Raw genomic sequence first — 27,333 nt, forward strand, 5'->3', positions numbered from 1 at the left:
TGTTAATTAGCAGCAAAAACTGGTCACTAATTAAGAAAAGGATTAGAATGAAAACCTGCATCCCCAGTAGCCCCTCCAGGACTGATGCTGAGCGTCTGAAGAAGAAAGGTCCAAAACAAAAGGCAGAAGGGGGAGCAAAAGGCAAACGTTCAGGACTTTCAGTTTCATACTTAATGTGAGACACTCTGTGATGAGCTGCCAATGATTATTGTGGACTCTGGATGGTGGATTGTGACTTACAGAGTGCCAAACCACCAACTTGTGATTATGAAGAAGACGTTCTCTAAACCATTGATGTTGAGATGTAGCAGCACCTTTAGCTCCTGTGCGGCTGTGGTGTTTGAAAACAGCAGTCACACAATCCAATACTTGTCAGTGCTTGGCCCCTTTGAGCTGGTAAAAGTACAAAATAGTTATGGCTGTCCTGAAGTGTAACCGTCCTTAATTTTGGTTCATACTACTTAAAGGCAGTAGTCATCATTTTCCACCTTGTTTTAGACCTTGATACGGACCAGAAGCAGCTCTCATATAATTATGACATATACACCAAAATATTACTGAATTTATTTAAAATTGCAGCTGGTGCATTAAATAATTTGCCATTATTGAAGAAATGTCCACAATTGTAAAAATAACAAACTTCACAAAATTTACAGTATGTTGTTTGACACGAAAAGAGCGCTTGCTGTCCGCCAGGATTACTTACAGACTGGCGCCAATGTGTAAAGCCCATTCTGTGCTTTCTCTGTCCATTATTTTATGTTGCTGTAGTTAAGGTTATCTCAGGAAAAAGAGTGACAGTTGAAGGAAAGGACTTAAATCGTGATAAAATTAGAAACTCTTTGTTGTTAATAACAACAAAAAAACAAAAAACCTCCCACTAGAAAATCGAGACAAAACCGCATCTATTCAATGAATGTATTATTCTTATTCTTAATTAGACCAGCTGTTTTTGTTTCGCTAATGTATACTTTTTGTCTTCAAATGTTTAAAAATATTTTAAATATTTATTTTAAAGCTATCCTAATTGCAATCGTAAAGTGATACACAGTACAAGTCACAATACATCTTCAGTTGTTTGTATCTTGAAAATATGAAGACAGTAATTTAACACAACGGTGATTTCTTACAGGAAACGATGATGGACCATCCTCTGAGGACCATCTCCTACATCGCAGACATCGGAAACATTGTTGTACTTATGGCTCGTCGAAGAATGCCACGTTCCAATTCCCAGGAGAATGTAGAATCTTCACACCCCTCTCAAGATGAGAAGAGGCAATACAAAATGATCTGCCATGTCTTTGAGTCTGAGGATGTAAGCTCACTCTGTTTAATCGTGTGTATTCTCAGAAGTGCATTAATATAAGTTAGTGCTTATCATAATTCATAACCAAAAATGTCTAATAACTAAGGCTGAATAATTCAGCAGAAATGTTTCTCAGTGTTAAATATATATATACATATAGTGGACACCAGGTAGTGCACCAGTTCCTCAAACCTGACACAGACAGACACCAGGCACAAGTCCAGCAACACACATAGTTTTCATTTTGATATGGGAAACATTTCCCAAGTTTACCACCAATGCCCAGCACAATACTTCTTTTATCTCTGTCTCCTTCCACCTCGACTCCTCATCCTCATCCTCACCCTCCTCCCGAATCTGTATTTCCGAATGAAGACAGTCGGCACCTTTAATGCTGCAGTCCCAGGTGTGGGGGTGTAAGGCTCTGCGGCTCCCCCTGGTGGCCCTGACAGAACCCAACAGGGCTGTGCCCAACTCCAACTCCCGTGGAGCCCTGTGGGAATCCAAGGCACCACTGCAATCCAGCGGGGCTGCCATGTAGTGCTCCAGAGGAGGTGTCCCTGGCAAGTTAGGGCCTGTACTGTATGTCACAATAAATATATATATATATATATATACTGGTAAAGATTATGGTACTATTAACAGTCTGCATTTTATAAAACAGAAGTATTTTCAACAGGATATTAAATAAAGAAAAATGACAGCAACATATTTATAGAGTTTTACTGTTTTTAATGATATGTTATTGTTAATAGCAAAATTAATAAAATATAAACTTTTTTAGTCACTGCTTTATAATGGATATGGCTGCCTAAATTAAAGGTGACACTGAAAAATGAACAGTCATTGGAGACAAATAAGCCAAATGTCCTGCCTCTATCTTTTCTTTTAAAGTGCAAATAGCACTGCTTTATCTTTCCTTTTGCTGCTGCTTGCTGACATAGCCCCTTATTAACTTGTCATTTGTCAGACAAAGCCAGTGGAATTTCTCATCTTCATCTGTCTGGCCTCTGGGCACAATTTATTGAATGTTATTATTCATCATACTGTAGATTATTATTCTTTTAAATTTTAACACATAGTCATTGATTTGCAAACATGTTCTTAAAGTTGACAGTGCCAAATGCATTTTCTCCAGCCATTTCATTCGCCTGTTTCTTGTCTCATTTTGCCGGGTCTAAAACTGTGTTTTGCAATGCAAGTACGTACATTTATTAAGACGTATCTTGTCGTAGCTCCTCATTCTTTCCATTATCCCCTGTCATTTCATTCCTGCCAAAGCCCATTTGGGACAGCAAAATCTCAGTGTGGATCATCGTGGCTCTGTGTCTGTCTTTAGGCTGTGGAAGGAGGTTTGAGCACCGAGAGAAATCCCGTTTTAAAGCTACAAGTAAAACATGTCCCTCCCACATCCTGTAGGTAGTCTTCCTACCTGGATTTTAAGTTTGAATCCAAATCCTGTATAGGAAGTACAGATTTCCTTCTAAACAGTAGTAGTGCGAGTAACTTAAACCTGTCTTCAGAAGTCAGCTAAATGACGGATAATAGCAAGTTTAAAATAAGAAAGAATAAAGGTAGGATGGAGCTCCTAGTCGCGTCATGATTTCATCTTTTTCTACTGTTTGTGAGCTTATTCCTTATTCCTGCTTATTCCAAGTGTCTATCGTTCTTTGTGTAAAGGAAAAACTTCCTAATGTTTGTGCGAAATTTACCCTTAACAAGTTTCCAACTGCGTCCCCGTGTTCTTGATGAACTCATTTTAAAATACAAGTCTCGATCCACTGTACTAATTCCCTTCATAATTTTAAACACTTCAATCATGTCACCTCTTAATCTTCTTTTGCTTAAACTGTATAAGCTCAGCTCTTTTAATCTTTCCTCATAATTCATTCCCTGTAGTCCTGGAATCAGCCTAGTCTTCTCTGGACCTTTTCTAGTGCTGCTATGTCCTTTTTGTAGCCTGGAGACCAAAACTGCACACAGTACTCAAGATGAGGCCTCACCAGTGTGTTATAAAGTTTGAGCATAACCTCCTTGGACTTGTACTCCACACATTGTGCTACAGTATATATCCTAACATTCTGTTAGCCTGCTTAATGGCTTCTGAACACTGTTGGGAAGTTGATAGCTTAGAGTCCACTATGACTTTTAAATCCTTCTCATAAGGTGTACTCTGGATTTTCCGACCGACGAGACAACGAAAACGAGGTATGTTGTGTTTACTAGAGAAATGTAATTATAGATCAGATAAGTAAGACAAGAATCAACCCTAAAGATCTTTTAACAGTATAGTTTGTAGTTACCATGAACTACTGTTTGAGACCGTAAAGATTTCATTGGAGTGACAAGTTTAAATTCTTACAAATAAGGTGCAGTAGCAGACTCACAAAATGAAAACGGCACTAAAATCCAAACAGCAAGAGGCCTTTTAATTATTTAAATAACTCCAAAGTATTTTGGGAGTAGAGTTTACACCGCATTATAAAGCTCTTTTTATGTCAGCTCCAGTAACTCTGGATGGGATGTCCAGTCTCTTCTTTATGGGGTGATGCTGCTGTACTGAGACATTCCTGCTGCATCCTCCATTGCACAGGCAGCTCAGAAACATTACGCCACTGCACAGTGGACTGAAGGTGGGCACAGGGCACCAAGGCGCACTCAGTTCCTGGCCAATACACAGGGCTGTTATACCACAGTATCTTGAGTTGAACCGACTTGCACAGCTCGATGGAGCCACACAGCCATTGCTGTATTTACTAAAACACTTTGCACTCCAACATTGTGACCAGCAACCACAAAAATATTTGCATGGATTCTTATTTTAATTTCCACATTTGATTTTTGCATTTTGAACATAGCATGTTAGTTGTGCATTGTAGAGATTCACCTTGAAAAAGTAGCATCTTTAATAAATAAAATTATTTTATAGAATAAAAGAATTTAAAAATACTTTAAAAAGTACAATTCCCTATGTAATCTACTTAAGTACTGCAACAAAAGTAAATGCGATTTGTTTATTCTGCACCATCCTGAACAATACCTAACCTAACAAACCACCTAATGCATGTCAGGTAGTAAAATTCATATTATTCACAGTTTCAAGAATGCTTGACATTTCTACAGCACACATGTTGTCAGATGGTTTATTGTATTTACCACTGCAGCAGGATGCATAAAATGTAAGTTTTAGGAAAATGCGACATTCCTGTATATAAAATAAATATACCATCAAAAAACTCTGGACTTTAAGCATAGTATTAGTACCAGTAGTAGAAATGTTGTTGCATGGACAGAGTACATTCAGATTCTTATTTGTTTGCCTGACCAACATGTCATGTATTACCACTCTGTAGCAGCATGATCTATACAGTGATCCCTCTCTATATCGCGCTTCGACTTTCACGGCTTCACTCCATCGCGGATTTTAAATGTAAGCATATCTAAATATATATCACGGATTTCTGCGGACAATGGGTCTTTTAATTTATGGTGCATGCTTCCTCAGTTTGTTTGCCCAGTTGATTTCATACAAGGGACGCTATTGGCAGATGGCTGAGAAGCTACCCAATCAGAGCACATATTATGTATTAAATAAAACTCCTCAATGATATACGATATGTTTCCCGTGTGGTGCTTCGCATACTTCAAAGCTCTAACAGCCCGCATTGATTTTTGATTGTTTGCTTTTCTCTGTCTCTCTCTCTCTCTCTGACATTCTTTGCTCCTGATGGAGGGGGTGTGAGCAGAGGGGCTGTTTGCACAGAAGCTGTTTGCTTAGAAGATACAGACGCTCCTTTAAAAATGCTGAAAAGACTACCTTCACATTGATCCCTTCATTGCTGCCGCTTTATTGCGGGTGCTTTATATACTTAAAAGCCCAACAACCCTATTGATTTTTGTTTACCTTTCTCTCTGTCTGACATTCTCGGCTCCTGACAGCGCTCCTTTGAAGAGAAGATATGTTTGCATTCTTTTAATTGTGAGAAAGAACTGTCATCTCTGTCTTGTCATGGAGCACAGTTTAAACTTTTGACTAAAGGGTGTCATTTCATGTCTAGAGGACTCTAATAATGTTAAGAATCGTATTTAGAAGGTCATAAACAGGTTTTCAATGCTCTAACTGCAAAAATATTAGATTTATAAATAAAGAATACTACTTCATGGAAATTCATTAATCTGTCTGGAGCGGATTAACCGCGATAAACGAGGGTTTACTGTATAACTGTGCGGAGAATATTTATAAACAGTGTGGGAGAGTTTCTAAGAGCTTAAAATATATAAAAATAACCATACAAACATATGGTTTCTACTTCGCGGATTTTCACCTATCGCGGGGGGTTCTAGAACACAACCCCCGCGATCGAGGAGGGATTACTGTACTAATAAAAGGCAAAGCCCTCACTCACTCACTGACTCACTTATCACTAATTCTCCAACTTCCCGTGTAGGTAGAAGGCTGAAATTTGGCAGGCACATTCCTTACAGGTTACTTACAAAAGTTAGGCAGGTTTCATTTCGAAATTCTACACATAACGGTCATAACTGGAACCTACTTATGTATATATATAAGGCCATAGCTGGCAGCTTAGTCGCCATGTGAGGCGGAGTTGCGTCCCTCATCGTCACGTCTCCTACGTAATGGAGTGCCTGCTCATATACGGCCGTCTGTCAGCATTACACAATTGAGAAGGCAGCAAAAGAATATGAAGCGAGTGACACATACAAGCATATTCATAAGTGCAGCTACTGCGGAAACAAAGCACTGTGCAAACCTTAAGTTTAAATTAAATTCATAGACACGCTGCCGCTGGCGTTTGTCATGCTTACGATGAATACGATATTCACTGTGCAGGACTGGGAAAGGTAAACCCGTGCATGCAGTGTGTGATGTCTCAGATAAAGAGGAAGACGAGCTGTTTATTGATGTGGTAAGACAGGAACAACCCTCTGAATCTGAAGAAGCCTTTGTAGACATATCAATAGGAAAGCAAAGTGTAAGCTTAAGTTTAAATTAAGTTCATAGACACTCTGCTGCTAAATATTCGCAGGCAAATCCACAAGTTAATACCAGGAATTCATGTTAAACATCTGAGATTCATGAGTACCGATTTGGGTAGTGAACACTTCGATGAATGAAACCTGTTATCTTTACAACGGTTGACAAACACGGAATGTAACTTGAACACAACACGTCCTCCAAATACGAACCTGATTGAAAGAAATAATGATAATCAAATCCTTGATGACAACAACACTCATAACAGTGGCAAAACAATTACATTGACAATCATATTATGTTATTTTTAAAATGTTTCCTTTTCTTTTTCATAACTACTTTAACACGCTACTTCTCTGCTGCGAAGCGCGGGTATTTTGCTGGTAAATGTATATACAGTGATCCCTCCTCGATCACGGGGGTTGCGTTCCAGAACCCCCCGTGAAAGGTTAAAATCCGCGAAGTAAAAACCATACGTTTATATTGTTACTTTTATATTGACACGCTTGGGTCACAGATTTGCACAGAAACTCAGGAGGTTGTAGAGACAGGGACTTTAAAACACTGCAAACAAACATTTGTCTCTTTTTCAAAAGTTTAAACTGTGCTTCATGACAGACAGAGATGACAGTTCTTTCTCACAATTAAAATAATGCAAACATATCTTCCTTTTCAAAGAGTGTGAATCAGGAGTAGAGAATGTCAGATAGAGAGAGAGAGAAAAGCAAACAATCAAAAATCAATACGTGCTGTTAGAGCTTTCAAGTATGCGAAGCACTACGTGGGAAGCATATCGTATATCATTGAGGAGTTTTATTTAATACGTAATATGTGCTCTGATTGGGTAGCTTCTCAGCCATCCGCCAACAGCGTCCCTTGTATGAAATCAACTGGGCAAACCAACTGAGGAAGCATGTACCATAAATTAAAAGACCCATTGTCCGCAGAAATCCGCGATATATATTTAGATAGGCTTACATATAAAATCCGCGATGGTGTGAAGCCGCGGAAGTCAAAGCGCGATATAGCGAGGGATCACTGTAGTATGTTTGTAAATTTAAAAAATGTAACATTGGTGTTCCTCTAGTTAGCTAGTTGTGTAGTATTTATGGAGGAGCGTTATTAGGTATACAGTAAGATGGCATGCAGACTCCATAACCCCCCAGGCCCCACAAGAATGACATACATGGAGTCACCTAAAAATCACAGATAACTTGCTATAAATGATCAGCCACTGCATCACCATTGATTCCTACAGGGACTCCACTGCTCATTGATCCACAGATTGTGCTCACAGGAACATCATAGTTTTGTTTGTATTTTTTAGGTAGGTTCTCAAAAAGTTGACATGGACTGACATGAACCTTTTTATTGAGCCTTTATACCCAAATGTCTTCCAAAGGTGATCAGTCCTGAGCCTGCCATCTTTTCTATAGTGAGAACTGTTATGAAATTCTTCTACTGATTTGTTCTTTGTTTCCATCTAGGCCCAGCTAATTGCCCAGTCCATTGGTCAGGCTTTCAGCGTGGCTTACCAAGAGTTTCTTAGGGCAAATGGCATTAATCCAGAAGACTTGAGCCAAAAGGAGTACAGTGACCTTCTTAACACCCAAGACATGTACAATGACGACCTGATCCACTTCTCCAAGTCAGAGAATTGTAAAGATGTACGTCTCTTCTTTGTATCTTTCCACATGCTGGAACTGAGGTGGTCTGTGCTAACAATGCTTGACTGGAGTCACATCAGTCCTACTGTTTTCAATGTGGATGTATGGCTACCAGTTAATGTTTTTTATAGGCTGTATGCCAAAGATTACATTTTACAAAAGTTATTTATAAACAGCTAACGACTCTATTTGTAACATTGATTTTTTTCCTAGTAATGAAAAATTGTTTCAAAAAACTTCAAGGCTTATTGGCGCCAACAAGGTCTTTACAGCACTCAGTTGTATTTAATATTGTACAGTTATGGCCAAAGAAATGTGTGCCTTAAACCAGCGTTTCCCAGCCTCGGTCCAGCGGGCACACTGTGGCTGCTGGTTTTTGTTCCAACCAGCTTCTGTTTTTAATTGGACTCCTGGGCTAATTAAGTGATGTGTTATTTACCAAGTTCTGTGTTTTGGGAACAATATAGAAATTAGAAAACTAAGTTAGGTAAAAAAAAATATATATATATTTATATTAAAATGTACCAGGCAGTTATATGGGAATAATGTGTTTGTTTCTTTTTAACAATATTTTCATCTTAATTTTCATTTTACTTTTCTAGGTGTTCTAATTGTTTAATTAATCCATTATTTACTAATTAGTGGGTCTGATGCTAAAGTCCTTGCAGCCTTTGATTATTCAGTGTTGTTTGCCAGCGTGTCTGCTCTCCTCGTGTCATTAATAAGATACAACGAAGGGGAAAAACTGCAGAGAGAAAGGACAAAATATAATGAAATCAACAAAAGAGAGTCTATAGCAAAAGCAGAAATATTTCTAAATGTCTTATAAATGTAAACATTATGCTGCTGTACTTTTCTGAATTTAAAAATAAAAGAAATAAAATACCAGCTAATTAAATGCGATCAATGCTATCAGCTACTGTCACTGATCAGGAATCTGTTTGGAACAAAAACCGGCAGCCAGGACAGTGTGCCCCCTGGACCGAGGCTGGGAAACAAACACTGCCTTAAACAATAAGCATATGCCAAAAACAATTGGTTTCGATATTAAGAATGACAGTTACTCTTTCATAAACAATTACTCCTTTATTAAACTGAGACATGTGAACTAATTAAGTTCAAATGATCCGGAATCTGAAGAAACTGCACTGAGGAGTGGCCATTAAAGGCAGAAGGCTGTAAGTGAAGGAAGGCGAGTGATGTCGGGCACAGGAGCGGTGCATTTCAGTCAGGTTTGCCTAGTAACACAATGCCCTCTCTGCACTGGCTGGTGTGGCACCGATGGCTGACATTGAGGTCTTGTTCACCATAGATGGCCAACCTTGATACTGCATGACGTGAGGTTTTTGTGTCATTCTCACGCTTTAGAATGATTGGATGAATTGTTTATAACTAAATTGTCTTTACGTCTTGGGTTTTTTAAAATTCTTTTAATGTTATGATTTCAGCAGCATCTTATTATTTTCTTTTTATCATTATATTTTTACCGTAATTGGTGTTGTAAAGGTTTTTTTGCTTTGCACCCTACCCCACAATAACCTATTGTCTATGGTGAAGGAGCGAAAGCTTTAAATTAATCAAAAATTTCGATATCCAGTTCTCAACATTTTAGGGTCCCCGATACCAAAAACATCAATATCTCGATGATGGGGCGTCTGTGTGTCACAGTTTCTTGAGGAGCTAAAATGGCTGGTCAGAAAAATAGCAAACTCGAATCTTAAGCCTGTTAGGAGATGACGATGTGTTGATTATTTAAGGCAAATCATGCAAGAGAAAGAGACACTCTAGAGGAACCCTCAAATACCGTAATTCTGCAATTAATTATGAACTCTTCTCATCAGCTGCTATTGTAATGACCTATTTTATGATCAGAAAGATCAGCGTCAGAGCGGTAAATAATTACGGAAATGTTATCGAATAGTTTGGGTAACTTGGTTCATAGGCCGCAACACCTACTGACGCTCACGTCTGATTTTTTTTTTTTGTCTAAAGCATATTGATCTATTCAAAGTAAAAAAAATGCCTTGTATAAATAAAATAACTCTTATTTTGCCTACTTTTCTCAAAAAACATTTTCTTTTTTTTTTTTAAAAAAAGCAGCTAAAATAATTTTGAATTTTCTTTTTTTTTTCTGGGCACACATTTATGATCGGCCTGGTTGTCACAAAGTCATTTGTTCTCTGGAAAATGAAATGGATTCAAAGTGCAGGACTCAGGATTTATAACAAAAGCTTTAATGGGCACTGAGGCAGAAGTGGGCTCTCCCGTGTAAATCTCGTCCCCTTTCTCTCGCAGGTGTGCATTGACAAGCAGAAGGGAGAGATTCTGGGCGTTGTCATTGTGGAGTCTGGTTGGGGCTCCATCCTGCCCACTGTAATCATCGCTAATATGATGCACAGCGGCCCAGCAGAGAAGTCCGGACGTCTGAACATCGGGGACCAGATTATGTCCATCAATGGGACCAGCCTGGTGGGGTTACCTCTGTCAACTTGTCAGAGCATCATAAAGGTACTAAATAGACACGTGCAGTCATTATTAGTGAAGCCCGTGGGGAATAATGGAAGAAATCTTGTGACAGAAATAGGATTCTAAATAAAAGGAGTTGTTTACTTTTAGGCTACATGGAAACTCACATTCAGTTTAACACAACTCACTCAATTAACTGTTTCAGGGCTGATGTTGACTTTTGTCGAAATTCAGAGGTAGAGGATGATAATCGGCTGTAAACCTAGTCAAAACTCGCCCTTATGTTTTGTTCGACTCTCTTTGCTTGAAGTAAAGTTACGTAGCTTTGTTGATTTGACCTCGATTCCCTGCACGTGCATGAATAGTGAAGAGCAAACAGCCTCTAAAATGGCAGCGATATCTGGCAAGACTAAAGCAAATGTGCAAAGTAAAATACTCCATGGACGGTTTATGTATTATCGCTGAATCAAGGTCTGACTTTTCAGACTCTGGATTTGATGCAAGTAATTTGGAGATGGAAAACGAAAGTGAGGTACCAGCATCAGCCTATCGGTCCCCAGCTAATTGTGGTGCTGAACACGTTCATGTAGCGGAAACACCTACAGCAGCGTTGGCCTAGGATGACCACCACTTATGATGACAAGAGGTACAAACCATATCGCGTCACACTGCAACTGTCACCATTACCCACCTGCTGTGCGAAGACAGAGAGGTAGCTGCCCTGCCGTGCATTCCTGCTGACCATCAAGCTGCCCCTGCACTGCCACTCACTGCTGACAGAGATGCCGAACAGGCACCAGCAGCAGCCACAGCATGTAGCAACAGACGTTTTATGTTAATTTATGTGTGAAACCACTGCATTATGTGAGTTTTTTGGAAAAAATATTCAGCCCTCAAAGAGTTAATATTAAAACAAATACAGAATTAAGCAGCCATTTATACAATTTCAGGGTGGCGGAGGGCAGAGACTATCGCTTGAAGTGTCAGGTGCAAGTCACGCACACAATGCCAACGCTGGGATTCAAGCTGACTGACACTCCTAGTGCTGTGAGGGAGTGGCACGCACTAACCGCTGTGCCGCCATGCTATCCTTCAGGGGTAGTTATTACCTACAAATACAAAGTAATTGTTCTGGACTGATGCACTTTAAAATACATCAGTAAATACCTGGGGCACCTCACACACCCACACTTGTACTGTAAATAAGCAAGTGAGGTTTATTCAAGGCAGGATTAGTAATAGTATCGAAACACACTTATTGGCTCATTTAAAATAATGTGTTTTGCTGCTCAAAAGAGGCCTGGCTGAGTTCAAACCTGCAGCTTTTTATTTACTGTTAGGTACCTGTCTGTCTGTCCAATTTCAGCGCTCATTTTACCACTTATAGTATAACAAGGCAGGATGTGACACCGCTATGTGACTCCGTTCATTCACATGCACACTCTCGGTCATTGTAGGTACGTTTAGGGGCCTCAGTTAACCCAGTGAGGCCTCGTCCGCAATGCTGGCTGTGTAATTTTGCTCTCCGTATTTACAGTAAAAGATGTAGGAGGGCTAGAGAAAGTCCAGAGGAGAGTGACTAGGAGGATTCCAGGAATAAAAGACATAAGCCATAAGGAAAGCCTGAAGATGCTGAACCATTTTAGTTTCAACAAATAAAAATGAACAGGTGACATGCTTTAATTTATTAAAAAAAATATGGAAATTAGTACTGTAGATTATGCCTGTTAAAAAGTTTTTCTTGGCACAGAGAGGAATAAATTACTAAGTAGTGTTATATACTTTGAAGACTTTCAAAAACTGACTGGGTGAATAGAGTTGATGAGCCTTACCAGTTTAATGACTTGTTCTTTTCCATTCTAAAATGCACGTCCATAGAATTTGAGAACATAACACAGTGCCTAGAGAGTGGAGAAGAGACTTTGTTGACCTTGAAATATCCACTTGTTGCTAATTTGCTACTGTGTGCTGAATGGAGATTGATGAGCTGCACTCGGCTACATGGCCTGCTCTTGTCAGCACCTTTTCTTAAATTCACTCTCCACAAATTAGTCACCAGGCTGGCAATCCACGTTTCTGCACTCTGCTGCCCTTTTGTATTTCTCAGCTGTCTAAGACACAGTAACATAACACAGATTGGTGGCTGGCGTTCTAGTAAAAGCTGCAAATGTTGGCAAAATAAATGATCCATCATGTTGGACCGCAGTGGAGCTCACATTTAAATGGATGAACACTAAACAGTGTGTTTTGTTTTCTAGGGTTTGAAAAACCAGTCGAGGATTAAACTGAACATCGTAAGATGTCCTCCGGTTACGACAGTGCTTATTAGAAGACCTGACCTCAGATACCAGCTGGGCTTCAGCGTTCAGAATGGAATTGTGAGTATCTCTTGAAGTTCACTATCTGTCTGTAAGGCTGCTGTGTGTTCTTTATATGATATGAAAGATAAAAACAAAACGTTCAGTAAAGAGGCAGTCGGCTAACCGTCTCATCACAGTCTCTCTTGGCCAGATTCGTGTACACCTGCGTTTGTCTAGTAGTCGGTTTGTTTTTAAAGTTCTTCTTTTCAAATGAACTTCTTCATCCATTTTCTAATGTGTTTTGTTCTATTTTTGTTCCATGTTATTTTTGATTTACATAAACCATAATGTATTTACAGTGTGTAGCGCTGCTGCCTCGCAGTAAGGAGAACCAGGTTCGCTTCCCGGGTCCTCCCTGCGTGGAGTTTGCATGTTCTCCCCGTGTCTGTGTGGGTTTCCTCCCACAGTCCTAAGACATGCAGGTTAGGTGGATTGGCAATTCTAAATTGGCCCTAGTTTGTGTGTGTCCTGCGGTGGGTTGGCACCCTGCCCAGGATTGGTTCCTGCCTTGTGCCCTGTGATGGATGGATGGATGGATGGATGGATTGGCGATCCTAAATTGTGCGTGGTGTGTGTGTGTGTGTATGTGTGCGCATGTGCATGCCCTGCGGGCTGCCCGGGGTTTGTTTCCTGCCTTCGCCCTGTGCTGGCTAGGATTGGCTCCAGCAGATCCCCGTGACCCTGTAGTTAGGATATAGCGGGTTGAATGATGGATGTATGGATAATGTATTTACATGTAATATTTTAGATCATGCTAAGTTTAGAAGTAGAAGTGCATTTTATGATAAAATGAAGTAATGTGGACATTTATAACGCTAGAAAAGTGAAAAGTATTTTGTGTGAAATCTCTTTTTAGTTTACATAAATAAAATTCCCTCTGTTTGTTTACGACATCACGCAAAAATGGCTGGATAGATTTGTAGAAAATTTGGGAAGCGATGGGAATGGAGACCAAATTAAAAGACGGGCAACCTATTAGCTTTAATCACTACCTTGAAACAGAATAGCACCGATGAAGAACAGTACAAGCACCGAACATGTGAGCAGCTGATTAGGGGGGCGTTATTTTTAGTATTGAAAAAGCAAAACCCGTCTGCTAACTGTGGATGGCATCAGTACATTTGAACCATTTGGAAGGAGTGGGAAGTAAATAGAGGGCATTGCTGGGGGACTGAGCTGTAGCCTGAAAAAAGAGCGACACTGATCTAGTGATGGAATGCAAGACCTCCTAGACTGTGTAACACAACTTCACGTTAAAACCACCGCAATGTGATCGCGGTCGCAGTTTGAACGAGTTGATAAAAAGAGTCCGTCATCCACTAAGAATCTTTATGGAATGCTGTGAGGGGAGATTGATTAATCGTCTCTAGGGTTCCCTTTTTATTGACGTACATTCTGGCTTGCTGCTTTACCTCGTGTCCAGTTCAAATTTGAGTAGCACTGTTCATTTATGCAAATATCATCACTAAAATTGTTGTTTAGCCGGAAGCATAGCCCACTCATATTACATACCATATGATCCAGGACTTCACTATATTTAGCTTGCTTTGAATATTTTTGACGATACATTTAGCCGTGTCTGGACCAGAATACACATTAGAGCCTCACTGGCAATCCTTCTGTAGCCCACGGTCAGATTTCAGAGTCACTGGCACTATAATATTTCTTTAAAAATACTTTACATTTCAATATTTAAATACAGAATATTCAAAGGATTGTAACACATGCAAAGAATAAGTTACCTCCATGGGACTTTCCTAAATATCCTTTACTTTCACTTGTATCAGTGCATATTAACTGAGATATCTGCACCAGTTTAGTTGCATCACTATGATTTTGTCTCTTTACATTTTAATCAATTTTATTTTAACCAATTTGTTAAATCATTACTTCATAAACAAACTTACATGATCATTTACATTTTTCTGAGGTGTTCACAAGTGAGCAAGTGGATAACCTCCCAGAGGTAAACACGACTACTAAGGAGGTGCTGAGGGATTTGGAAATTGTAGAGGGAGAAGTGCTGCTCAGATTAAATAAGATGAAATCAAACAAATCACCAGGCCCAGATAATATTTATCCTCGTGTTCTTAAGGAGGCTAGTGAGTACATATATAAACCCTTGACACATATTTTTAGGAAGTCACTGCGCACTGGGGAGATTCTGAAGGACTGGAAAATGGCAAATATCATCCCATTAAATAAAAAGGGTGACAGGGCAGATCCAAGCAACTGTAGGCCAGTAAGCTTAACATGCATCACAGAAAAATTAATGGAAGGAATTATTAAGGATAAGATTGAGCAACACATGACAAGGACAGGAGTTATTCTGAACAGTCAGCATGGGTTCAGAAGAGGGAGGTCGTGTTTTACTAACATGTTGGAATTCTATGAGGAGGCAACAAAAGGATACGATCAAAGTGGAGCTTATGATATTATTTATCTGGACTTTCAGAAAGCATTTGATAAGGTGCCACATGAGAGGTTGGGCATCAAGTTAAAAGAAGTGGGAGTTCAGGGTGATGTTTTTAGATGGGTGCAGAATTGGCTCAGACACAGGAAGCAGAGGGTGATGGTGCGAGGAACCTCATCAGAACTGGCCGATGTTAAGAGTGGTGTCCAGCATGGGTCAGTGCTAGGGCCGTTGCTATTTTTAATATATATAAATGATTTAGATAGGAATGTAAGTAACAAGCTGGTTAAGTTTGCAGATGATACCATGATACCTGGATTAGCAGATAATTTGGAATCAAATTCAGCAGATAATTTGGAATAATATCATTACAGAAGGACTTGGATAGCATACAGAATTGGGCAGATTTGTGGCAGATGAAATTTAATGTCAGTAAATGTAAAGTATTACACATAGGAAGTAAAAATGTTAGGTTTGAATACACATGGGCGGTCGGAAAATCGAGAGTACACCTTATGAGAAGGATTTAGGAGTCCTAGTGGACTCTAAGCTATCGACTTCCCGAAAGTGTTCAGAAGCCATTAAGAAGGCTAACAGAATGTTAGAATATATAGCACGATGTGTGGAGTACAAGTCCAAGGAGGTTATGCTCGACCTTTATAATGCACTGGTGAGGCCTCATCTTGAGTACTGTGTGCAGTTTTGGTCTCCAGGCTACAAAAAGGACATAGCAGCACTAGAAAAGGTCCAGAGAAGAGCGACTAGGCTGATTCCAGGTCTACAGGGGTTGAATTATGAGGAAAGATTAAAAGAGTTGGGCCTTTACAGTTTAAGCAAAAGAAGATTAAGAGGTGACATGATTGAAGTGTTTAAAATTATGAAGGGAATTAGTCCAGTGGATCGAGACTTGTATTATAAAATGAGCTCATCAAGAACACGGGGACACAGTTGGAAACTTGTTAAGGGTAAATTTCGCACAAACATTAGGAAGTGTTTCTTTACACAAAGAACGATAGACACTTGGAATAAGCTACTAGGTAGTGTGGTAGACAGTAAGACGTTAGGGACTTTCAAAACTCAACTTGATGTTTTCTTGGAGGAAATAAGTGTATAGGACTGGCGAGCTTTGTTGGGCTGAATGGCCTGTTCTCGTCCAGAGTGTTCTAATGTTCTAATTTCTTTTTAAATTGCCATCTCTTAAATAAACTTACATGATCATTTCCCCTAAAAATGACCAGTACTGGGGGCTCCAAGATAACAAAGTGCCCTAAACTACCAGCTGACAGGGACGGGTCTACCAGGCCATGGAATTATTATCATTTAATTTATAACTGTGTGGTATATACTGTATATCCTGACGTGTTCTACTTGAGTAAAACTGGTTTTAACTAAAAAAGGAAACCAAGACCACATCTAATATTTAGTTTTAGTAGGTTTGTCACATGTACAGAGTATGGTGTAATTCTTACTTTCATGTGTTGCCATTCTCCAGTGCCATGACTCCTCTAGTTTGTTTTTAAATTGCTTATATACACCAATAAATTACTTACTTTAAAAATTATTACTTCAATTAAATAATTGTTAATACTGTTAATAATTGAAGAATCTACAAAAAGCCTGTCATAATGTGGAATATCCTATCAGCCAGAGTATCTGCATACATTATGCAGAGTCATTTTGTATCATTTTCACACTTCAAAAGACTTCTTGCACCAACCCAATTGTATTTATTTATAATTTCCCTACATAACTAGATAATAATAATATTCTCAAACTTATTAATTCAGTTCAGAGTCACTGGGGTAAAAGCACTGGGCACAAGGCAGAAACCTTCTGTTGCAGGATGGAAACGAGACTCTGCACAGATATGAGGAGAATGTGTAAACCCTGCATGGACAATAATGAGGTGCAGATTAATAACTGAGTGTTGTTTTGCTGCCAGTTTGTGGATCGAGAAGGTATTACATCTGGAACAAATGACTCAAGAAGTACCAGGTAATGTGTGATTTATAAGCAGGGTGGTACCGTAAGGTGGTGATTTGTCGTCTCTGCAGTAAAAGCCTCAGTGCTTTGGAGTCCTCGCCTGCAGGAGAGTTTGTTTGTTCTTCAACTGTCTGCATGTTTTGTTGTCAGTGGAGTACAAAGACAGGATCGGACAAAACAAACTACTAAGCTGTCTTTTATACGATACCCGTCCTTAATGAATACTCATCCAGTGGATTTTACAAGTCCAAAGTTATCATTACAGTTGTTTTCTTAAACACTACAACCCCCAAATCCAATTGCTGTGTAAGATGTAAATAAAAACAGAATGCAATGAATTGCAAATTTTATAAACCCATATTTCATTCACATTAGAACTTACAAAACATCAGATGTTGAAAGTGAAACATTTTACCATATTGTGAAAATTTTTAACTCATTTTGAATTTGATGGCAGCAACACATCTCCAAAAAGTTGGGTCCGGGGCCAACAAAAGGCTGGAAAAGCAAGGGGTACTAAAAAGAAACAGTTGCAGAAACATTTTACAACTAATTAGGTTAACTGGAAATAGATCAGTAACATGACTGGGTATAAAAAGAGCATCTTAGAGAGGTGGAGAATCTCAGAAGTAAAGATGAGCAGAGGTTCACCAAATCGGCAAAAAACTGTGTCTACAAATTTCACAATTTCAGAATAATGTTCTTCAATGTAAAATTGAGAAGAATTTAAATATCTCATCGTCTAAATAATATCATCAAAAGATCCTGAGAATCTGGAGAAATCTCTGTGCGGAAGGGACAAGGCCAAAAATGAATACTGGATGCCTGTGATCTTCGGGCCCTCAGGCAGCACTGTGTTAAAAACAGGTATGATTCTGTCATGGAAATCACTGCATGGTCTCATGAACACACCCAGAAATCACTGTCTGTGAACATAATTTGCTGTGCCATCTACAAATGCAGGTTAAACTATCGTGCAAAGAAGAAGCCATATGTGAACATAATCCAGAAACGCCCACCCTCTTCTCTGGGCCAAAGCTCATTTAAAATGGACTGAGGCAAAATGGAAAACTGCTCTGTGGTCAGGCAAATCAAAATTAAAAATTCTATTTGGAAAATACGGACACAGCGTCCTCCAGGCTAAGAAGGAGAGAGACCATTCGGCTTGTTATCCGCGCTCAGTTTAAACGCATGCATCTCTGAAGGTATGGGGGTGCATTAGTGCCTATAGAATTGGCAGCTTGCACATCTGGAAAGGAACTGGCAGGTTTTACAACAACAACAACATTTATTGATATAGCACATTTTCATACAAAAAGTAGCTCAAAGTGCTTTACATAATGAAGAATAGAAAAATAAAAGACACAGTAAGAAAATAAAATAAGTCAACATTAATTAACATAGAATAAGAGTAAGGTCCAGTGGCCAGGGTGGACAGAAAAAACAAAAAAACTCCAGACGGCTGGAGAAAAAAATAAAATCTGTAGGGATTCCAGACCATGAGACCGCCCAGTCCCCTCAACATGTGCTCCAATCCAGACATCTTTTTGAGGGAAGGCCTTGCATATTTCACCAGGACAATGCTAAACCACATACTGTGTCTATTAAAACAGCTTGGCTTCGTAGTAGAAGAGTCCAGGTGCTGAACTGGCCTGCCTGCAGTCCAGACCTTTCACCAACTAAGAACATTTGGTGCATTGTGAAACGAAAAATACAACAAAGACCACCCAGGATTATTAAGCAACTAGAATCCTATACCAGACAAGAATGGAATAACATTCCTCTCCCAAAGGTCCAGCAACTCGTCTCCTCAGTTCCCAGACATTTGGACAGGGCCGTGTTTACCACAAAACTTTTTTGAGTGTTGCTGCCATTCAATTCAAAATGACTTAATTCTTTTCTTAAAATGGTACAGTTTAAACATTTGATATGTTTTCTGTGTTCTATTGTGAATAAAATATGGGTTTATGAGACTTGTAAATTACTGCATTCTGTTTTTATTCACATTTTACTCAGAATTGGGTTGTATACAGTAGTTACATGACCACTACAACAGTCTGCATCTTTGTCTTTCTGCCGCCATGAATCTGATGTATCATTCCACTGATTTCTGTACCCACAATCATTCTGTGTAACTGTAAAGAAAAATCAGAACATGGTTGAAGTAAACATTTTTTCTAAGAGTAATATTGTGTATTTATTGAATAATTTATTTTCTCAGATTATGTATTCCAAAGGTGTAGCATTGTTTGTTCACAGCTCCTGCATACTGGGTATGAATCCCAGCTTGGTTACTGTCTGTGTGGCGTCTGTCTGTTCTCCCCGTGTCTTTGTGTTTTTTTTTTTTTTCTTCAGGTACTCTGGTGTCTTTCCTTCCCTATCCCAAAAACATAAAGTTTATATTAATTAGCAACTTTAAATTTGCTTGGTATAAATGAGTATGTGTAATTGTGCCCTGTGATGAACTGGCACGGCCAGTTTCTGTATTAATGCCTAATGGTGGATAACCCTTGGCTCCAAACAACCAAGCTGAATTAAGCAGGTTTGGAAGATGGATGGCTGGTGGCTCATTTCAACACAATGTAATATGGGGAATAATGTAAATGTTCTAATATTATAGATGTTATAATATTATAGATGTTCTTTTTTTTCATTGTAAAGGAGAGAAAGTGTATACCGCAAGTGCAAACAATCAGTATCTGGTTTCCGAATCAAACATGGGTCCCTGCAGATGTGGGAAAGCGGCAGTAAAGACTGTGCCAGTCTTAGTCAGATACAGTACTGTGTTTGACTGGTACACCGTTGATTCTTTGAAATGGGTTGCTGAATGGCTGTTTCTTCATCCCTTTTAGATCTGTAGCCTTATGAGAGGTGGTATAGCAGAGCGTGGAGGAGTTCGAGTTGGTCACAGGATTATTGAGATCAACGGACAAAGCGTAGTGGCAACGCCCCATGAGAAGATTGTCCACATTTTGTCAAATGCGGTTGGAGAGGTAAGCACTGAGGGAGTTAGCTGCACAATAAATAAATAATAATAATAATACATTTTATTTATATAGCACCTTTCCCATGCTTAAGGTAGTTGATCTGAACTATTTTGGATCACAAAGCTAGCAATATTATATTCAAGTTTATCTGAGTAAAAGAAAAGTGATAAAGTCGAGACAAAGACAAATAAAAACATTAAGACCATGTTAAGAAAAGGCAAGAGAAGTGTGACACTAAGAGGCTGCCGTGTCTTCATGGTGACGCCTCTGCACTGTTTATAGTACCTTCTAAAAATAAAATCCGATGCTCCTGAATGTCCTGCATTTTGGCTGGCTGGCTGAGGGGTGTCCTTCTGCACTGCGACTCGTGTCATGCGGGTTTAGATAAGCCAGACAGCCGCTGATGCGCAGATCGCTCAAATAATGGCTTGATTCTGGTAGTCCGTGGTCTCTCCTTTGGTACCCAACATTGCTTGGCCACTATGTAATGCCGAACACCTAAAGCTTATTAATTTGATTATTTTTCTTTTTGGAGTATGGTTCTCAAATTTATGAGGTTTGTGTGTTGTAAACTCTGCTCCCCTACACTAATGTGTTCAGTGATGGCACAGCTTTTTAAAATTGCCAGGTTACGCCTGTAGGGTTAAGGATGTGTTCTTGTTCTACGCATATCACATAAAAAAACAGGATGAGGGCCAAGAAGTAAATTAAAACTGTACAATAAATGTAAATACTTTTTAAGCTTTTGTTTTATATCAGATTGATTTATTCCATGTTATTATGTTATTTTTAGGCAAAATTCAAATGTAAAAAAGAGAAGCCGCAGCACGAGGCAGTTCACTTGTCCTTAGATTTCCTTTCTTCTGTGAATGTCCCAACTGCTCTCTCTGTTTGCCAGAGTTGCCTTTATTTAAGCTAACCGCATGTTTTCTTTGTTTTTCTAAGATTCACATGAAGACAATGCCAGCTGCCATGTACAGACTGCTAACTGCCCAGGAGCAGCCCGTTTACATCTGAGGCTGCTGCCGCCGCCGCCGTATGTGAAGGGATCGGCTTTGCAGCTGTGGTTGTGTTTCTAGTGCTGCATTTTTGTGTCCGCAGTAACATTCCTTAGGTGGTGTATGTGTGTGTCATTTTATCAGATTTCTATTTCTTTTCCTACAGCCTGAATTTTAGTTTGGTATGTTGATTCTTAGCACCAAACTGTTTGCCCCTCGGGATATCATTGGACTTTGGTTGACAATACCAAGTTGCTCCAGAGGTCATTGCATTAACCAAAAACCGCATGAAATGAATGTTACTACTAACAACAACCATCTCCTCTATACAAGGGAGTCCTCGTGGTATACATGTGTGCAGAACACCTCCTTGGCTGTCACTTTTAGTCACTTTACAGTCCCAATGCTACTCTATGGTATAAAACAAAAACTAAACCTTCCAGTCGACAGGCCGTCTGCTCTCAGCACAATGCCTTCTGCAGGAGGCTCACTTAAAATGGCCAGAATGCCACAGAAGGCTCTGATGATCTTTTCACTTTCTGTTATATTAATCCACCAATTGACATTTTCATACCAGTATGTGCTTACTGGAAGCCCTGGTTTAATAATATCAGCTTCACCCTGTCATCTCCAAGTGTGTTATTTTAGAGCTTTGGGCATTATGACACTATCTAGAATATGTACTGTATGTATGTGATGATATACTGTATGTATTTGAAGAGTAAAAACATCATTAGATAACAAACACAAAGCACTTAAACGGCCACCATGGTGTGATCATTAGATTTGCGGCACTACAGCGGGTGTACTTTATTACGTTCCTTCATCCCAGTTGTGCGGCTCCTGGTCTGAAGTTTACAAACCATGATCATGGACTATGGTCCAGGCCATCATCTCGCAGTGAGTTTAGCTGTTGCTGTTATTTGGAATGCGCTTTGTTACCCGTACCTGGCATTGTGGGCAGTTCGGCATACCACTGGCACTCAGTAGAGCCAGCTAGTCTGTGGGACTCGGTGTGTCCTGTACGGTTGTCCTGTCACTCGGGGGAGTGGGGGATGCTACAGTCATGCACTAAAAATGACGTTACTTGATCGACACAGAATACAAGGCGAGTCTCTATAAAAGTATAATTACTGTAGTAAATCGAAGTAAAGTGCATATCCCGAGTTTCAAGTTTAGAAATTTCAAGAATTGTTAAACCGATAACTCGTTCAGAATCAAACCCAAGAGCAGCATCCTGACAGCTCATTCACATTCATTGAAAATAAAATCTCCACCAACACATCAGAAAGCGGCGTGTCATTTATTTATTTTACACTGTGTCGTGGGGTTGACCTTTCGCTAACGTGTATCATCACCGTGTGCCTACCTGTCACAGCGTTCTGCGTCGATAACGTGGACAGAGCATGTGAGCGCTAGTTATTTTTTGCCGATGTTAAAAAAACAAATCTTCACTAACAGCTGAGTTTTCAACAAGGTGGTACAAAGTCTTCCTCAACATATTGTATTCTTATCCACTTTTCCCTGAGTAGTCCCAGCGTGCACTGCTATATGGCTGGCTGGCTCCGCACGCATACGTATGTGTTGGTTTCCATCATTACATTTTTGAGTTGATGGACTTATTGACGTACATTAAGTAAATATATCGTTTGATTTGGAGGATGTCTTAATGCTGTCCAAGACTGTCTTTGGTTGTATAAAATGTGAACCGTATCCTTAAAGAGGTAAATGTTTACGCAGATACTACTGTCACTAGTAAAAAATTAAGACAAATAAATTAAACGTACTACAAATCTCTACTTACTCTGCATGCGATCAAAGGTCAAACCAGAGTGACTTCTAAAAGGTTCAAGAACTAAAAAATGAACATATTGGAGACCAGTGCCACTTGACGTTTGACTTTTGATTTTACATATTATGGATGGAGAAGTTGTCCAAGATATGATAAAAAGAAAGCTGCGCATTTCTTTGTCACATCCCAGCTTCTAATGCCTGCCTGTATGGCTTAAGGAGAGATTCTGTTCAAAAGAGATGTCCTCTCTGTCATACGAGCAGATCATCCTATGTAAAACAAATAAAAATATAAATAAATAATCAAAGTCCGTTCTGCTGAGGGGGCATCAATGCCTGTGGCCATTTGTGCAGTCCAGCCAGATGCCAACTACTCTCTTTAATTGAACTACTGACTTAATGAAATGGCGTGCACTTGACCTACAGTAACACACCCTGTCTTGTTCTTTATAATCGATTTAAACGCGTGTGCAGCACTGCGTGTGAAGCTCTGCTCGTTCTCTTAAATGCAGCCCGCACCTTCCGTCCTTCACTTGCAATTCTTGACCACCATGTTTGTTCACAATTTGCATCTTAAAAGGGCAACCTAAATGTATAAAGGGAGTCTCAAAATCGGACATGACATCATAATCGAATATACAATAAATCACATTTGTAGCCAGTGATCATAATAAACCTAAAAAATAAACATGGCGGAAATATGAAGCCTTGTCGTGGATATAACGTTGCACCAGACTATGGAGCAGGTGCCCTTTTCCCTACTAGACAATTGTCACCTTCTGCGTTCTAAGGACCACCACCACTGCATGCAAACAAATGGAATGAGCAACAGATAACCAGCAAATGTACTGGTGGTACAAAAATAATCAGCTTTAACCTTTATGACTAAATACGCACGCTAACGCAATATAAATAGATCTGCATTTCAATGTGTACCTGCCATTCAGTGCAGATCACTTTTGAAGCTTTGGCTGTTTTCACAGTTTCCATCATTGCTGTCGCTTTTCCAAGGCAAAGCAGAATATGCAACAACAATAAAAAACACAAAAACAAAACGGCCCAAAGGTGCTGAGAGTTGAGATGCAGTTTGCCAGCCGTGTACAACTCGGATGGGATGGCCTGCGCTTCTGTTCTGGCATTGAGGAGTTTTACTGAACTTCTGCTTTCTTGCACTGCGCTCATGCGTTACGTACAAACAGGTGACGTCCCAGTGGGCTGTTCATAGGAGGTTGTACTTCTGTAAGTTGCAGACAGAGTGTAAATTATGATAACATGTACGTGATTTTTTTTTTTTGGCCACATTCATAATTTTTAACCCCTGTTGGTCCCAACACTGGAATTAATTAACACTTTCAATAATCTTGCGTCCTCTTCTGCATCTCACATGTGATGGCTAGTAATAAGTTGGAAAAAAAACTGCAAAGGTACCAACAATGATGTGGTGAAGCGCACAGTGGAATTACAGAAACGACGACGACAGTGGCAGTGGCAAGAAGCCTGGTCAGCAGCTCGAGTTACCACTGCAGGAATGGCCTGCTGTTACATTTGGACATCAATGGAGGCATGTTTGTAACTGGGAAAAGTGGACATCTGAAAGCTGGCACTGGATGTGGGATGAGTTTCTTTGCGACTTCTAAGGTGGCATCACAGTTGCCCGCTGCTGCCATAGTGAAGGGCAGTCCTTTACTGATTTGCTAATCGATTCTCATCTCTGCCATTTCCCGGAGTGGCAGACGTCTTACAACTGATAAGTGAAATGCTTTTTAAAACAGAACGTCGTTACTGCAGCCCCCCAGCTCAATGAGTCTCTCACATCCTGACAGCTGTCCAGTGCAGCACATTAGACTGGTGAAGCGTATTATTCAGCCATAGCGTTACTCCACCGCACACATTTTCAGGAGACTGGTGAAGTGGTCTTCTGGGGCCTACAATATTAATATTCAGGCCTGAGTTGAGTAAAGGTGTGGATAAAAGACTCTGGGAAATGATGGCCTTGGGCTGAGTGGGCACCTTAGGATAACACAAGTTGGGTTTGGGGTCTGTAGCCTGTGATTTGGAGTTCAGTGCTGTGTTCACATACTGTGTGTTATGCCCTTTGACATTAAAGCAGTTAAAATGATGTTGAATATTTGGTTATCAAACAAACAGGAGGTGACCACCACTGATTAGTGCGGGTGAGACCTGAGGGTTTCTTTCTCAAATCCCATGTGTCCTTACTCTCCATTTCTTCCTGTATTGTGTATTTAAATGTCTACATGAATGCACCACAGCAAGGAGCAGACAAGAAGGGCATCAAAAGGACTTGCGATTTGCTGTTACTTCTTGATGACTTTTACCTTTCAGCGTGGGATACGCAGGGTGCTTCTGAGCTTAGCACCAGACTGTCATACTCCATTTTAGCAGTCTATACTATACTTCAATTTTTGAGGTGATTGTTAAGTATATATAAATATATATATATATACACACACAATATATATATATTGATTTTCCTTATAAAAGTTAAAGTTGGCCTTAATTTATTTCTTTTTCATTTTAAATGAACAATGTTTTCAGCATGACTTGATCATGGCGTATGAAGAATCATGACTCATGCCGACTAATCCGCTGTCGTAGAGGTTGCTTTCACGTAGACCAACAGAATCTCGATATTTTCTAACGCGCCCCCGTAAGGCTCGACCTGACAATGATTGTTTAAGAGCGCGGTGTATATTTAGCAAATGCTCGACATTTTTCCATTGGTTTGTGAAGGGGTGCAATAGAAAACCTTGGGAGGAGTATTGTACTGTAATAAAAGTGGTTTTTTGTAAAACACTTCAGTTGGTGATGGCTGTCAGTATGGCAACTCTAGTGTCAATAATGCACTTCTGAATGTAATTTATCTTAACTTTGTTTGTCATAATGTCTAAAAAAATTCTATGTAAAGCAACAGCAGTGTTTATTTATTTGCTAGCTTTTTTGTGATGTTACAATTACTAAGCGACATTCCTTTAACAGAGCAAGAACGTTTGTAACATTATTTACAACAATAAATTACTTGCAGAAGGACTCCGTGTCTCGCCTTTGTGTCGGTCAAATACAGAACAGTCTGGCCTCAGTGTGCCATTTTGGTTGGAGTTAAAACTAAATGAAATGCTGCACGGGGGGAACTGGTGGGGTTTCTTTGGAGCAGATTGTAACTCCTGATGGGTGTTACTTAATGGCGTCACTCACCACACTTGGGCCTACAGTGACGGCTGACCTTTGTGCTTCCTCTTCAGTCCCCCAGCACTGCGGGTTTTCACTCCAACCAGTTTCTTCTTTACATTGGACTCCTGCATTTATTCAAACAGACGTTACCTCCCAGCTTGTGCTTTTTGAATCAATTCAGAAATTATAAGCGGGTAATTTTGTTTACTGAATGAAGCAGAAATTTAAAGGCAAAGATGTTCCTTTTTAGGATGTTTGTTTTTTGTTTTTTTTTTTTTTTATGACATTATTTGCTATTAGGCCCACCGATTGGTGGCACCTTAAAAGCTGTCCTTTAGCACCAAGTGTCACTTGCCCTGGTGACTGCTCTACTTGCCATTAAATGTCAGTATACGCCACCAAAAAGTCAACAAAAAAAATGACAAGCGGTAAGCTTTAAAGGGGAGGACAAAAAATTGAAATATTCCTTCATTTCATATAAATGCACATTATAACACTGGTGCACTTTTCTGAATGCAAATAAGATAAACAAAAGGACATTGGGATCAAGTAAAGGTAAAAATGGCTTCCTCCCTGTGAAACTGGTTGGTACAAAATCCTTCAAGCACAGGGGGCCTCCAGGACTGAACTTGTAGACCACTGCTTTAAAGAAGCGCACATCCAGCTGCCGTCAATACTGGATACAAGTACTGCCCACTGTATACTGGGAGTGGCACCTTAAACCCCCAGGGTGCCAGTTCAGTTCCTGCCTTGGCCTCAAAACCCAACCCTCAAGAACCTGCAACTGTAAGAAACATGTAACAACAAACAAAACAAAAGACACATTTGTTAACATAACGTCTTAGCAGCTGCTCGGGACAAAAGATGAAATATGGAAACTGTAAAGTAACCTCATTAAAATGGTAGAACTTCAAAAGAGGACTACGTGTTGTATTTCATGCCATTGCGATTTTGGTAGAGATGTACAAGTCTGGGCAGCACTGTGGCGCAGTGGGTAGCACTGCTGCCTCGCAGTTAGGAGACTCGGGTTCACTTCCCAGGTCCTCCCTGTGTGGAGTTTGCATGTTCTCCCTGTGTCTGCGTGGGTTTCCTCCCACAGTACAAAGACATGCAGGTTAGGTGCATTGGCGATTCTAAATTGTCCCAAGTGTGTGCTTGGTGTGTGTGTGTGGCC

The 27,333-nt window shown here is 39.8% G+C and overlaps 1 protein-coding gene across 9 annotated transcripts in view; it reads left to right on the forward strand.

The window, feature by feature from the left end:
- apba1a (amyloid beta (A4) precursor protein-binding, family A, member 1a) overlaps positions 1-26,018 on the forward strand; it is a 388,552-nt gene extending 362,534 nt beyond the window's left edge. For all 9 annotated transcript variants that reach the window (XM_039750752.1, XM_039750743.1, XM_039750749.1 and 6 more), the window contains 6 exons: positions 1,133-1,318; positions 7,793-7,972; positions 10,268-10,480; positions 12,697-12,816; positions 20,047-20,187; positions 21,127-26,018. In XM_039750752.1, coding sequence (XP_039606686.1) covers positions 1,133-1,318; positions 7,793-7,972; positions 10,268-10,480; positions 12,697-12,816; positions 20,047-20,187; positions 21,127-21,198 — 912 coding nt within the window. In that variant the 3' untranslated portion in view covers positions 21,199-26,018. The remainder of the gene's footprint in view (positions 1-1,132; positions 1,319-7,792; positions 7,973-10,267; positions 10,481-12,696; positions 12,817-20,046; positions 20,188-21,126) is intronic.
- Positions 26,019-27,333: the final 1,315 nt, after the last annotated feature.

This window comes from Polypterus senegalus, chromosome 4 (genome assembly GCF_016835505.1).
Source record: "Polypterus senegalus isolate Bchr_013 chromosome 4, ASM1683550v1, whole genome shotgun sequence".
Taxonomy (NCBI): domain Eukaryota; kingdom Metazoa; phylum Chordata; class Cladistia; order Polypteriformes; family Polypteridae; genus Polypterus; species Polypterus senegalus.